Below are 15343 nucleotides of genomic sequence, written 5' to 3'. Positions count from 1 at the left end.
AGTCAAATATTCAACTTTTCTGATTTCAAATTTCATCGTAAACTGAACCTAGACTTTACTGACTGTACTGAGATTTTTTTTTCAAATCTATCGTTTTTCTGATTTTATACTGGCAGTGATGCGGCAGTTATATTACTCAAAATAAATTATAACACAGTACCAGTCATTAATATATTATTATCTATGCAACGGCCGCCTACAGAGTCTCACGCGGTAAACATACGACCGTTATCTACTTACTTGAATCATAAATAGGACACAAAATATGTATGACAATACAATCTTAAACTTTCAATGAGACTACCTGTGCAAAATGAGTACTTATCTAACTAGATCAAGAAATTGAACAACGGTACCTACGTAACGACTCTTTGAGAAGCGATTTTACTGGTGGCGATGTTGAACGCAATTTTTTTTATAATAAATAGCACAGAATACACACATCCTCCACTATTCTTTAAATACTTTAGCTTCATTGCATATTCCTACGTCTTAATCTTTTTCGGTCCCTTTTTCGCCGCACGCTCCTTCGCCTTCTCCAATAGTGGAGTCAACTTTTTTTCCTCCGCCAAGATCTTAAGCAACTGCACTATAAACGGTATGTAGTTGTGTTTTCTCCGCGCCATCTCCTGCTGGTACTTGGCCATCTTGACGTCCTCGTATTCTATGAGCATCCTGAGCCGGGGTATCTCGTTCTCTACTTCTTCCGAGTGCATGCCCATCATCTGTGACTCGTTGAGAAGTTCCTCCAGCTGACGTTCGTAAATCATCTTTCTATCTGATACTAGAGCCATTAGATTGAAGTGGATCTCGCCTTCTGTGTAGCTGTAAAAAAATGGTAAGTTCTATTAGCTAGTGAATTAAGTCCAAAATCGAAAAAAAGAAACAGATTGGACATGGCGGTCCCCGTGTTGTAAGTCCAGTTCATTGATTAAACACGCGGATGTCGGTGGGCAGGTAACCACTTAACCAGTAAAGTGGTATACTTACATGTTGATGCGCTTCATGATGATGGGCCTGACGACGTCGAGCCAGTCTTGCTCCGGCGCGATGGGTCCGTGGTCGATAGGGCCCTCGCGCAGGCCGTCCAACTCGTACAGCCGCCCATCGATAGGCATGTAGCCGATGAAGTGATATACGTCGTCATCCTAAAATGAGACAGATTATTATATTTGCCAATCAGTAGGTATAGTACTCGCAAAAGTATCTGCAAGATACTTCAAAAAATATACCTTTATTAACTATCTTTTTATTTTCATTAATTTTATTTGTTCTGTGTCGGATGATAAAACTATTGGCAGTACTGCATATTATAAATTTATAACATCATACCAACCTTAGAAGCCATTTTCTGATCAAACTCAAAGTGCATGTAAGGTGACATGGAGTTATGCGCCATGCGTATGGTCTGCGAATTGCTCAAAGTCAGGCCTCTCATACGGGGGTCGAATGACATGCTGAACTCCTTTAGCTTGGTCAACTCAGGGCCTATATCAACGTCTGGGTGAGTGCAGTTTAGAAGTAAGCTGACAACAGCTTGGGTAGCACAGGCATTATTTATAACCTAAAAACAAAATATATTAAAATAGTAGATTGTACAACAAGGGCATATTTACCCGAGGCAATTTTTTAGATAAAATAGTAGACGAGGGTAAAAATGGACATTTATGCCCTTGTTGTACACTCTGCTTTTCACTTCGATTGCGAGGAAAATAAAACACATTTTTCACGGCAATTTACACCACGAAATTGTCGTAAAGCGAAAGATTAGTTACATAATACATAACCAATTCCCGCCAACTAACTTTTAAATTTTTTTTTAATTTTCAACATGTGATCAGAGTTTCAGACGCTTGGTTTTCTGCCAAGTCAAACATTTCGGAGCATTTTTGAACGATAATCGACTCCTATTTTATGGGATTTACTAAATTTAATGACAGAAAATACGGATTTCTAATAAATTGTAGCAAAAATAAAATAATATAACAAGTTTTGTCATCTACACAATTTTATTGCTCAGTAAAATTGTGCAATATGTTTTAACTGTTTGGCTGTTGAGACCGATTACCTTAGTCTTAGAAGAAAATTTTACTTTTATGCTCTAGAGCATAAAATGCGATTTTATGTCGTCTACGCACGACATAAAGGTGCACTTTTTGAGCATGAGAAGCGAAAAATATATTAAATTGTATTAAAAAATACTGAAAAACAAAAGAACCAACTTATGTTAAGTTATAAGTATAAATTATGAGGCTTATGAACAAAGTTGTGAAAGTAACTCATGTTTAGTCCCACAACCTTCCCACAACTAACTTTACTCTCAAACTTCTTAATGTACTTTTCACATCCAATTTATTAATCTGCCAGATGTAGAATGCAAAATTAAACTCACCTGTTTAGCAAAGTAGATTTTATCAAGACGGTTGTCTGTCACAACGGGCCCAGCAGGTTCCTCGTGTTGTAAGAATTTGAAGAGAAATATAAGTCCATGAACAGGTCTGAAATTAGACTCAGATAATTTTAACAATGCAAATTGTCAGCTAATACACTTCTCAGTATGGCTGGTTTTTTTAGTTACTAAGTAATATGTAATTAGTACTCTAACTTAGTTTTATTTTCTATTCTACATATACATATGCACATCACTTCTACAGATATGTTTGCTGATTGTAAACAACATATACCTACATGTTAATATAATGCACACAATGACATGCAAGATAGGTTAGATTTTCCTACCTACCTTAGATTTTCAAAAATTCCTTCTTCCATGGTCCATAATTCTTCTACTTGTACACCTTTAGCTCCTGCGGAATGGTTATTCATTTAATTTTGTTATATTTAACATCCATTTTTTATGAAAGACTTATATAAACAGGAGACATATGAAACATTTCATAAGTCTCCTATTTTTTTTACATCTCTAAAGATATTTTCTTGGGGAGCTGGCACATCACTTGCTGGAGAGGGGTTTCAACCTGCGCTCTGGGTCATTCCTGGCGCAGAGGTTGTCCATCACCATAGAGCAGCGGTTCTTAACCTTTTTCCATCCACGGAACCCTAGGAAATCAAGCACAAGTCCAAGGACCCCTTAATAAAAAAAATCAGCAATTCATTTCAGACCGGTGAGAATAGGTGAGACTGCGGCAGACCCCCATACATATACTCGCGGACCCCCAGGGGACAGCGGACCACAGGTTAAGAAACACTGCCATAGAGAAATATGTAAGCATAGAGTGCTCACTCTTTACAAGTTTTCTTACTTAATAATAAATACAGTAGAATCCGTTTATTATGACTCCGCTTATACTGACCAACCGCTTACTATGATGTAATTACTGTGTGAAGTTTGGTTTTCATATAAAATTGTTTGTGACAAATTCGGATAAGATGACTTCACTTATAGTGACAAATCGCTTACTATGACCTAAAAATCCTATTTCCATGAAATTATGTCCGGTTATACTGACACATTCGCTGGTTTTCGTGGCCGTCACCACGTCTTTCCCTGTGAGGACGTTTGGTACATTTAAGGCGTGTAAGGTATTTTACCTATTATTTTACATATTACCACCCGGCTTTCAACTACATGCTTCCAGAGAATGTTGACCTTCTTTGGCCATGTGGCCCGCCAAGACCCGTCCAGCTTTGAAAAGCTCGTTCTGGTTGGGTGCGTCGAAGGGAGAAGGAGTAGAGGCAGGGCTCCAACTCGGTGGTCTGATGCCATACGCGACGCTACGGGCGTCAACATCCAGGGGTCAATACAGCTGGCCCAAGACAGGGGGGTTTGGAGAGCGGTGGTGAAGAACTGCACTCCTGATGGTCACGACCCTCAGCCTTGAGGAACCGACTAAGAAGAAGGTATTTTAGTTTTGATTCTCAGTGACAGTTGATATTTGTTACAAGTTTAATAAAACTCATTTCTCACAAAGGAATTTGAGATTAATTTGGAAAACATAACAAAAATAAGAAGTTGTACAACTATGTTTTATATGACATCCGCTTAGTATGACGTGTTTGTCACTTCCCTTTGATGTCATTATAAGCGGATTCTACTGTATTAAGTAATATAGGAGGTATAGTAAAACATATTATTAATAAGTTTAAATCTTGCTTAAAACTTAATTCTTATCTTATAAATTTTTCGCAAAGCTCGGTTAAAACTTATTATAAATTGGTTTTTATCTTTGTATGAAGTGAACACTTTATGCTTACTTATTTTTCTATGCCATTGTGGTTCAAGGTGGAAAAACAGTGATTGAGATGGGCACCTTTGCGTCGGTAACGATGTGGGGTGGGTTGTTAGAGTAGTTCAGTAGATTTAAGTATGTTTAGCTATATAGGTATTATAAGTTGAAATTTAATTTATTGTTTACTCTGCTGTTCACTGTGTATATTTCTTATTCTACGACGCGACACCGTAACGTTTTTAAGTAAAAACGTTACCGTGCTACAAAAATAAAATACCTAAATAATAAAATTGGTTGAGCTGAATAATTGTTTAATATTTACCAAATTTCTTTATAAGTTGTGTGAAAACTCCTGGATCACTCTCAATTAAACACCAGTCTCCTGCAGATTCCATTATGGAAAACTTCTGTGAAAAAATAACAAACATTGTCATGTTGTAATATCACTTTTATTTTGAATATTATATCAACATAACCTCGAAACCCGGTTATAAATTAATACACCAGTGCACGTATTGTTGTAATCCAAATCATAACAATAATCTATTAGATATCGCTATAAACAAACAAACAACAGTATAATGATTATTTATGCACTTATTACCAAAAACTTAACTAATAGAGCGGGTATAAACACTCATTAAAAGCTGCATTTACCGCTTATCAAGAAATCAGCATTAATATACTTACAGTTTTAAGTCGTATTTGACCACGAATGTAATGTATTTTTACTACTTCTTTAAAATACAACTTTTTTCATCAAAACACGGGTAATGAACCAAAATAAACCAAACCTTTTGCAAGTCACGTCTATTCTCAATCTCAATGCAACGTCAAGTATTTTATTTTGACATATAAGAGTCCAAACCCACCTAAATTGTAAAGTTTTATGACTAGGAAACTACTACGAAATTAATTGTATAGCAAGCGTAATAGAGTACAATTTGGTATGATTATAGTGAGTTTGTATAACGAAAATGGAATTTATTTGCGGCAAGTGCGCGTCAGCTAATGGGCCGCCATCTTTACGTTTCGTTGCGCGCGCAGTTCATTGACACACCCTCCCCGCTAGAGATGGGCGAAATGTGTCAGTAGAGGGAAAAGATTGATATATATCTTTTTACCACTGGGATATGTATCACTCTTTTATATCTTTATATCCGTGTGTATCAGTTGTCCCGCTCGTAACTGTATCGACACTTACTGACTTTGCGTCATCTTATGAATGAGAGAGAGAGACAGAATTGTTATTATAACGTGGCGACATTTTCATTTTGTATCATGATGGATATAGATTGGTACATTCACAAAGAAACTTGATTTGGTTCGTATTGTCATGCGCAAGAATATATTTGCTTAATAAAATACCTTAACAAAAATGTTTACATTTTATCAAATGCAATGCAATTTAACTCATTAACCGAATTAATAACTCATCATTGCAATTTGCATTGCATCCTGCGCGAGCGAGAAATACTATACTATCTACTTCTCGTTCCCGCGGAATAGCGAATGACGCGTCCGACCGAATCCGCCTGAACGACCGCTGTCGCTCGTTCGTGTTACTTCGGTCGACGCGCGACCGAGTCATCGCTTTCGCTTTAGTAAATCGTTGCCGAGGGAGTGAGCGGTCCGGATATACTGATACATTCGGATTCGTAAAGACAAGAAGAGTGATTCATGAAACGAGAAAGATATATATCTTTTTTATCTATCACTCCTGAGTTACCCATCTCTACTCCCCGCCATATACATGTCGGAGACCGATGGTCCTAAAGGCGGGTGGGCGCATGGGGTAGTCCCTCGATGTATTGACTTCACAGCTAAATTAGTATGCTACCATGCTACCTGTGCATGAAATAAACATTAGGACTCGTTAACCATACTAGTGCCTACTATATTTCAGAACTAAATGATAAAAAGAACTAATTGCTATTAGAATGTTGACTGGTTAAATTGAAAATGAAAAGATCACATGAAACCGTTCAAATCTTTATTCAAGTCAAGCTATAACCAACCCTACGCCTCTGACATGAGAAGATTTAGCCCTATATGGGACCGGCAACAAACTCAGAGGGACAAATCTTTTCAAAACAACACATTTTAACACATCCTTTCTTTATTTCACAAAAGTAAGCTTCTAATGAAACATAAGAAATCAAAATAACACTTGAAATAAAACACTTAGCTAAATGGTTAAAGAACGCGGGATTCTATAAGCTATCAGAATAATCCTTCAGGTATAAACCTTCAGAAACGTGGCGAGTTAGGCACGAGGTATGGCTAACGATAACGTCCGATCTCCAGCGCGGTCCGATCAAGAAGAACTACCAGCGGCGGAGCCTCTCTGCTCCCGCCTCAGTCAAGTTGGCAAACCTGCTCGACCAGTCTACCAACATAACGACAAAAAATGCCAACTCGTGCCTACGCTCACCCAAGAGAAACCTCTTGACGTTCCAAAGCCTTCTAATTGTCATTTTACTTCAACAACACGCCAATAGATGGCGTTACTCTCTACGCAACTTTATTTCAACAATGCGCCAATAGACGGCGTTACTCTCTACGCAACTTTATTTATTTCGTTACAACCAAATAATACGTAGCTCAACATTGCTAATCGATTTTATACAGGCGTCTAAAATAATGAACTATAACGCTGCAATACGTCTTTCTGGTATCAGGCTCCGACACGGCCGTCCTGCGCTACACACGTCCTCGTTTGGTTCTGTAATATGCATTTGGTTCTGTAACAAAATACTCAGCACAGTATCTCATCGCTCGGTCATTCCTGACCAACAATTTGGGTCTCACTCAAATTACTATTAAAATCAAACCAGAAAAAATAATTGTTCTAAATTACTTTAACAATCCTCAATTCTCTAGTCAAAAATAGTCCATCGAGCAACGACTAAATAAAAATAATCATCAGTAATCATCGCCGCTATCTAACGGATACACTCCAATAATCATCGCCTCCATCTGGCGAATACTCTCAAACGTACGTGAAAATAGAACAATCTCAAACATCAAAAACACAAATCACAACAGCTCTAATTCATTGCTCGACAGTATCACTACTATTGTCATCAATATCAATTTACGAGAAAATTATCTGGCATTAAAAAAAATCTTTGGTCATATGTGATAATAATCATTGTAGGACATCTTAAAATAAATAGCACTCTGACTTAATAATGCCAATTTTACTCATATGAACCCAGTACATCAACGGGAATTCATTTTTAACAAAACAACACCAGTCCTTCGGTGCATTGCCAGTCCTTCGGCAGATACCAGACCCTCGTCAGAAGTAACCATCTCAGCCGCGTAAGTGCTACTCCTCGCAAAGAGCATTCTGCACATAAAAAGCAGACCACGTGCACCTCTTACATGCTCCGGCACTTCTGATGCGGTCACTAAACAATACCCAGTCCATCGGGCATACTTTCGGTGGTTTACTAATATGTGGCCGAAAATTGTATGGCAAATTATCACTACCCAAACTATTTTTCCCATAGTATCATTTGGCAAAACTATCAGATGGCAGACCAATGTTTCGCATATATAACATGTCGCAAATGATTATTTACAATATTATTGTATGGCAAAATATTTAGTTGGTCATGTTTCAAAATGTCTTTTATTGTTATGTCGAATGTATTGATAGGCATAAATTATTTTTCGCCTAATATTGTGAATAACCTACCTATCCCTGGGAGCAGTTTCGTTTTTAGGGTCATAAAAAAAATAACCCTAACCTACCTATCTCTGGGAGCAGATTCGTTTTTAGGGTCACCAAAAAAAAAATAACCCTAACCTACCTATCTCTGGGAGCAGATTCGTTTTTAGGGTCACCAAAAAAAAAATAACCCTAACCTACCTATCTCTGGGAGCAGATTCGTTTTTAGGGTCATCAAAAAAAAATAACCCTAACCTACCTATCTCTGGGAGCAGATTCGTTTTTAGGGTCACCAAAAAAAAATAACCCTAACCGACCAATCTCTGGGAGCAGTTTCGTATTTAGGGTCATAAAAAAAAAATAACCCTAACCTACCTATCTCTGGGAGCAGTTTCGTTTAACGGGTCATAAAAAAAAACCGGGCAAGTGCGAGTCGGACTCGCGCACGAAGGGTTCCGTACCATAATGCAAAAAAAAAAAAACGAAAAAAAAGCAAAAAAAAAACGGTCACCCATCCAAGTACTGACCACTCCCGACGTTGCTTAACTTTGGTCAAAAATCACGTTTGTTGTATGGGAGCCCCATTTAAATCTTTATTTTATTCTGTTTTTAGTATTTGTTGTTATAGCGGCAACAGAAATACATCATCTGTGAAAATTTCAACTGTCTAGCTATCACGGTTCGTGAGATACAGCCTGGTGACAGACGGACGGACAGCGAAGTCTTAGTAATAGGGTCCCGTTTTACCCTTTGGGTACGGAACCCTAAAAAATAACCATAACCTACCAATCTCTGGGAGCAATTTCGTTTTTAGGGTCATAAAAAAAATAACCATAACCTACCTACCTCTGGGAGCAGTTTCGTTTTACGGGTCATAAAAAAATGCTAAATATAGTTGTGATCCAATAAAAAGTATGCGAAATTTCAATTTGGGCAAACGTTATTTAACAATAAATAGTTAGTGTGAGTGTTAGGCCCTATCTTCATACATCGCAGCGGGGTGCGCAGGGGGGGGGGGGAGAGTGGACTGTAGAAATTCTCGTAGGCGGCAGAGGATGGAGCAATAAAACAACGCAGCTGGCTTCAGATGCAGGAGGGTCGAGGTTGGAGAGGTTTCTTCTTTTCCTTTTAGTTGTTTCCTAGTCGGCTGCTGGCTCTGGACTGACGCTGAGCGGGGCGACGTACCGGCTTTTATTACCGCCTATTTTATGTACCTCGTCCCCCGCTACCCGCGTGGCGCGCATGCGCGGATCGTGAGAGATCGGCGCATGCGCGCAGACTTCCTATCTCTTTCTAATAAGATACCTCTCTTTCTAATATGATACCTCTCTTTCTAATACGATACCTCTCTTTTCCTCGGCCCTCATGCTTTCTTTATTTAAATATTTATTAACTTACAAGTTTTTATTTCTTATGCTATTCTACCTAACTTATTTTTCTAATTAGACTTTTTCCTAATTAGCCTATTATCACATTCTTATTTGAAAGGCGCAAAGTGTGTGTCGCCGCCGGCGACCCACACTTTGCCCCTCCCGTTATGCAGAGTTACGTAATGAAACACAATAGGAGGATATTTTATTATTCACAAACTTTGGCTTATCTAAATTATATCTTAATTATTTTATTATCTAATTACATCTTATTAATCTAAACGCGCGTCGTGTACATTTCTCCCGCCGTCGCTTCGCGAACCTACTGGTAGCACGACGATCTTCTTTGTCGGCCTCCTCAGCACGTGTCCCTTGCTCGTAGAGACGTCCACGACTCGAACCACGCCATCCTTGCCCGGGTACGTCTGCGTCACTATCCCCCGTGGCCATGTGTTACGGGGGAGGTTGGAGTCGCAGATGATGACGACGTCTCCGACGGCCGGGGCGACTCCTCCGTCGTAGGGCTCCCGCCGGTGTTGGAGTAGCGGCGCGTACTCGCGAACCCAGCGCTGCCAGAAGGTATCGGCGAGCTGCTGGGCGCGCTTCCAGTGTTGTCGCGCGTTGGTGTCGCTCTCCTCGAAGGTGCCGGGTGCAGGTGAGTAGCAGTCCGGCCCCAGCAGGATCATGTTCGGGGTCAAGGCCGGCGGGTCCTCTGGATTCACGGCCACGTAGGTCAGCGGTCTTGAGTTGACGGTTGCCTCCGCCTCCGCCAGTAGGGTCTGCAGGGTCTCGTCGCTCGGGTACTTCTCGTGCAGCGTAGCCTTCATTGCTTCTTTGACGGTGCGCACCATACGTTCCCACACGCCCGCCATGAATGGGGCGGCGGGGGGAAGGAAACGCCAATTGATGCGGCGTGCGTGGGCGGCGTCTCTCATTGCTTCCGCCAGCTCTCGGTGTGCACCTCTGAAGGCAGTCCCGTTGTCACTCCACAGTTCGGTAGGGCACCCGCGCCGAGCGATAAAGCGGCGCAGTGCGTTGATGGCGGAGTCGGTGCTCAGTGAGGCAACCATCTCCAGGTGTACGGCCCTCGACGTCATACAGGTGAACAGTGCGACGTACCTTTTCTCTCTATGACGGCCCACTGTAACTTCTTGCGGCCCGTAGTAGTCCAGACCCGTGTATGTGAAGGGCCTAACGTGATGTGCTAGGCGCGCCGCTGGCAGGTCACCCGTAGATGGCGCCGCGGGCTTGGCGCGACGCAGGCGACACTTTGGGCACTGGGCGATCACTTGTTTCACTGTCGGTCTTATTTTCACTATATGCACACGCTGTCGCAGATCGTTAACCACTATTTCGGTGCCGCCGTGATGTAACTGTTCGTGAACGTGAGAAACATATAACTTTGTATAGTGATGTTTCCCGTGTAGCACTATAGGTCGCACTGTCTCTTCTTGTAAGTCGCCGGCCGCTATTCTGCCCCGCAGACGTATAATGTGATCGCCGTCCATATAGACACTCAGCTTGGCTAGTCGGTCGTCCTTGTCTGGCGCGCGGCCGCTTGCTATGCGCCCTCTCTCTTTTTCGTAGCTATCTTCTTGTGAGGCGCGTACTAGTAGTTTCTCGGCGGCACTTAGGTATTTGGCTTCTAACACTAAGTACTTCTTATCTTCTCGTGGCGGCGTAGCGGCGATCTTGACAGGTGTGCGTGTGTGAGTGGCACGCTTGTTCCAGGCGCCGTCTTGTGTCTCGTTTGCGCGCGTTCGTTTGCGCCTGGCCGCCGCGATAAGTTGTGTCGCGGGCCGGGCGGGGTCACGGGGTCGAGGGCGCACGAGGTCGATGAACTGTAGCACACGTGCGGTCGCACGTAGTAGTCGCGTCCACTTTGAGAAGCGCTCGAACTTAGGTATGGCCGCGTGTTTATTTTCAGGCACGGCGGCTGTCGCAGCACACGTCTCTTTTTCTTCACCGGTCACGGGAACTTCGACTGTATTTTCACGGGGCCAAGTCGATTCTTCATTGTACAGGAATGACGGGCCAACGAACCATCTGTGGCTCGTATCGAAGTCAGCTGGTGTGGCGCGGGTCGCGTCGTCGGCTACGTTGTGTGCTGTCGGTACCCATCTCCACTCGTTTTTCTTAGTGTGATCTTCTATCTCGGCGAGTCTGTGGGCCACGAACGTCTTGAATGTACGGGGCTCGGCGCGTATCCATGCTAGCGCCGTGCGAGAGTCGCTCCAGTATATTTTTGAAGCGATCTCGAAGTCGTGCTCTTCTATCACTGTTCTTGCTAGCCGTACGCCTAGGACGGCCGCCTGCAGCTCCAGTCTAGGTATGGAGATAGGCTTCCTAGGTGTGACGCGACTCTTGGCGGCGGCCAGGGCTATTTTGACTGACCCGTCGGCTCGCGTCATCCTCCAGTACACGGCGGCGGCGTATGCTTCTTCACTAGCGTCGACGAAAGTGTGTAGCTCGCGCACGGCGGCAGGCGTTGCGTCGTAGCATCTAGGTATCTTTAGGGTACCTAGGTCTCGCAGTTGTTGTAGCCACTCGCTCCAGCGCTCCCGCAGATCTTCTGGTATAGCTTCGTCCCAGCTCGTGTTATGTTGCCACGTGTCTTGCATTATTCGCTTGGCCGGCGTAGTGATAGGTGAAATCAGGCCGAGCGGGTCAAATATTGACATTATGATGCTCAGGGCTTCTCTCTTCGTCGGAGGCCGGAGGTCATTGACCACCTCGGGCTGAGCTCTTCTAGTGTTGAGGCGAAACCGGATGCTATCTTCGTTTGTGTCCCACAGCAGGCCGAGCGTTTTTTCTATCTCGCTCCCGCCGATAGGGACAGTGTTTCCCTCTCGCTCTTCGCTGCCGACGACGTCTCTTATTGCTTCATATTCGTTCGTAGCCCACCCACGCAGCTGAAACTTGGCTTGTTGGTGTACATGATCGACGTCTCTTGTTACTTGTCTTGCCTCTTCTATTGTGTTGAAGCTCTGGAGATAGTCGTCCATGTAGTGGTTGCGCTCTATTGCTCGCGCAGCCTCCGGGTACTGTGTCGCGTGCTCTCGTGCGTTTCTATTTTTGATGTATAGAGCGGTGCACGGCGATGACGACGCGCCGAATATAACTGAAGTCATGCGGTATTCTTCTGGCTCTCCCTCGCGGTGATCGCCCCTCCATAGGAAGCGGAGTGCGTCCCTGTCCTCTTCGCGTATCTTGATCTGCATGAACATCTCTTTCAGATCAGCTGAGACTGCGATGCTGTGTTGACGAAACTTCATGATGACGCCGGGTAGTGATTGCAGGAAATCTGGACCCGTGTGCAGCATGTCGTTGAGGCTGCGGCCGTGTGAGGTGGCCGCAGCATCATGGACCAGTCTTATCTTCGGCTTCTCTGGGTTGCAGACGGCGAAGTGAGGTAGGTACCACGTCCTGCCGCTTGGTGGCGTGGCCGCGCGCTCGGCGTAGCTTGAGGTGAGTAGATTGTTGACGCGCTCGTTGTATTGTTGTTTCAGGTTTGCGTCTCGATCCAGCTTCCTCTCGAGCGTGTGTAGCCGCTTCAGTGCGTCGTTGCGATTGTTGGGTATTCTTTCCTCTTGGTTGCGCCACAGTAGCCCCGTCTCGAACCTGCCGTCGGGTAAGCGGCGGCTCTTTTCTTCTAATATGCGAAGCGCTTGTTGTTCGGGATCGCTGCTCGGTCGCCTCGGCTCGATTGATAGGGACTCGAGAGCGAAATATTTCTTCATTGTTTCTTCTATGTTTTCGTTCGACTTGGCCCGCGTGAGGTGCGCACAGCAGTACGCGATCGGCTCCGCTCTAGTGGTGCGGCAGCCGTGAAGTACCCATCCTAGTAGGGTTCTTGAAGCGACGAGTTGATCGCGCCGTCCTTTTCTTATTTCCCGCGACACGATTAGCTCCCAGTTGTCTTGACCGATGAGTATTTGTGGGGTTGCGCCTTGGTAGGTTAACTTGTGCTTGAGTCCTCTGAGATGTGTGCAGCCATCTATCTCGCTCGCACCTATGGATTGTGTGGTGAAGCCCAGACTGCCGACGGTGTGCGCGTTTGGTATGCGCTGCTCCTGCCCGCCGTACTTGTTGCGTATGTAGACCTCGACCCTCCTGCTCTGATTGTGCTCCATCTCTTTCCCGCCTATGCCCTGCACCCACATTGGTTCGGTGGGGCCGTTGAGCCCGAGTGTGTCCGCCAGCGCCGAGTCGATAATTGTCACGGTGCTGCCTTCATCTAGTAGAGCGAAAGTGTCTGCTTCCGCCCGCGGGCCGCGTAGTGTGACTGGTACTATCTTCAGGTAGGCGCGTCTTGTTTGTGCTGTCGCGCAGGCGATCTGGTTCACTGCCGAGGCCACGACTTCTTCTGGCTTGTGTGGTGGGGGTGGCTCGGCAGCGGCTGCAGCGGCGGCCGCGGGTGGCGACTTCTCGTGGTGTAGTAGGCGATGATGTTTCATGGGGCAGCCCTGCTGGCCACAAGGCTTGGCGCGGCAGGCGAAGCGTCGATGCTTGCTGACGAGGCATCGGTAGCAAATGTTGTTCTTCTTGGCCACTTCCCAGCGCTCGTTCGTGTCGATCTTCATAAACTGCGGGCACGACGGCAATTGGTGCGTAGCGTGCTCACATAACGGGCACGCCGGCTTTTCTTCTTTTGGCTTCTTATTGACTTCGACTGCGGCGGCGTAGGTTCGCTCGGGCTTCTTTCTTGCACTTCTTACTTCTTTATGTTCCGTTGTATTTTCAGGCGGAGCGTAAGGCGTGCACTTGTCGGCTTCATTATTCAAAAAGTCGGCAATCTTCTTAAGTTCGGGCGTCTCTTCTCTTGTAGCTGCGTAGTCGTACCACTTGTTGCGAATTATCGGCGATAACTTGTCAACTATCGACCGCAGTAACTCGGGGTTGTAGAGATACTGCGGCTTCTTCAATATCTCGATAGTCGTCACTGTGTTAGCGATCCGGCTGGCGAATATGCACAGATCACGTGGGTTGTCGGTGAGGCGCGGCAGTCCCTTTAGCTTCTCCAGTTCGTTGACAAGTAGTGCGTCTGGCCTTCCGTATCTTCTTTCTAGTGCTTTGATGACGTCTTCTGGATGCGGCTGGCTGATGAGGAGGGCGCTGACGGCCTCCCAGGCGACACCCTTTAGACTTCTTCTTATACGGGCGACGTTTTCACTTGCGGAGAAACTGGGCGCGGACTCGTTGTACGCGGCTTTAAATTGTAGCCACTCGGTGCACAGGCCACTAAACGTCGGCAGGTCAGGTATGTACTTCTTGTAAGACTTGCTGGCTTGAATGGCTTCTGTGAGGGCGGCGGTTAGCGACGACACGTCCATCGCACGAGCATCTTCGTATGTTTCCGGTCGCGCGCGTCGTCTAGTAGTGCGCGCGGCGGGCTCTTGCGTTTCTTCTATATGGGCGGCCTCTTCTAATGTTGTCGCTCGTTCGGGTCGGCGATTGAACCAGTCAGCGATGCGCTGTGGAGCGAGGTCCTCTTCCTCTTCTTCTGACTCCTCTCTTGATGACGCCAGGTCTATTCTTTCTTGACGTATTCTCGCTAGCTCGGTTTCCGCTTGCACGCGCTTCAGTTCTAGCTCGGCTAACCTCTCCTTGGCCTCCAACTCCGCGAGGAGTCTCTTGCTGGAGGCCTTGGATCGGTGTGACCGAGCGGGCTTCGTCGGCGGTCTCGGTGGCGGCATCAGTTCGACGGGGTTGCGCTCGACGATCGTGGCGGCGAGGCTGGCCGCAGGCGTGGCCTTAATGCCCGACGTGTCAGCGGGGTGGACGGCGTTGCTCGGCCCGGGTAGGTCCTCTGGTGTGGGACGCGTCTTCCTGATGGCGCCCGTACCCGACGATGCAGCTGTGTCCAACGTCTTCGCTGAGTCCGACGTTGCGCCTGTGCCCGACGTAGTGCCTGTGCCCGACGTAGTGCCGGTGCCCGACGTAGTGCCGGTGCCCGACGTGGTGCCGGTGCCCGACGTGGTGCCGGTACCCGACGTGGTGCCGGTGCCTGACGTGGTGCCGGTTTCCTCGGAGCTCGGAGATTTTGCGGTATTTTCTGACGACTCTTCATCTTCCTTGTTGTGGTTGTTTCTTGTTACTACCAT

At 45.4% G+C, this 15343-nt stretch overlaps 2 protein-coding genes across 3 annotated transcripts; both read right to left on the bottom strand.

Moving 5' to 3' along the window:
* Positions 1–371: 371 nt before the first annotated feature.
* LOC134804618 (ubiquitin carboxyl-terminal hydrolase isozyme L5) lies at positions 372–5019 on the bottom strand. Of its 2 annotated transcripts, none has more exons than XM_063777723.1 (7): positions 4985–5019; positions 4513–4597; positions 2744–2807; positions 2393–2498; positions 1337–1564; positions 991–1148; positions 372–825 (listed from the first exon to the last, which is right to left on the bottom strand). In XM_063777723.1, exons 2-7 carry the CDS (start codon positions 4583–4585, stop codon positions 486–488), a joined length of 969 nt encoding a protein of 322 aa, XP_063633793.1. In that variant the 5' UTR covers positions 4586–4597; positions 4985–5019; the 3' UTR covers positions 372–485. The 2 variants fall into 2 exon arrangements, with proteins under 2 accessions (XP_063633793.1, XP_063633802.1); XM_063777732.1 differs by lacking the exon at positions 4985–5019 and adding an exon at positions 4881–4899.
* A 4492-nt stretch (positions 5020–9511) lies between these two features.
* Positions 9512–15343, bottom strand: LOC134801120 (uncharacterized). The gene has a single exon (XM_063773658.1). It carries the CDS (start codon positions 15341–15343, stop codon positions 9512–9514), a length of 5832 nt encoding a protein of 1943 aa, XP_063629728.1.

This window comes from Cydia splendana, chromosome 2 (assembly GCF_910591565.1).
Source record: "Cydia splendana chromosome 2, ilCydSple1.2, whole genome shotgun sequence".
Lineage (NCBI taxonomy): Eukaryota > Metazoa > Arthropoda > Insecta > Lepidoptera > Tortricidae > Cydia > Cydia splendana.
The sequence above is the reverse complement of the archived record's forward strand: the minus strand, read 5'-3'. Positions and strand labels throughout refer to the sequence as shown.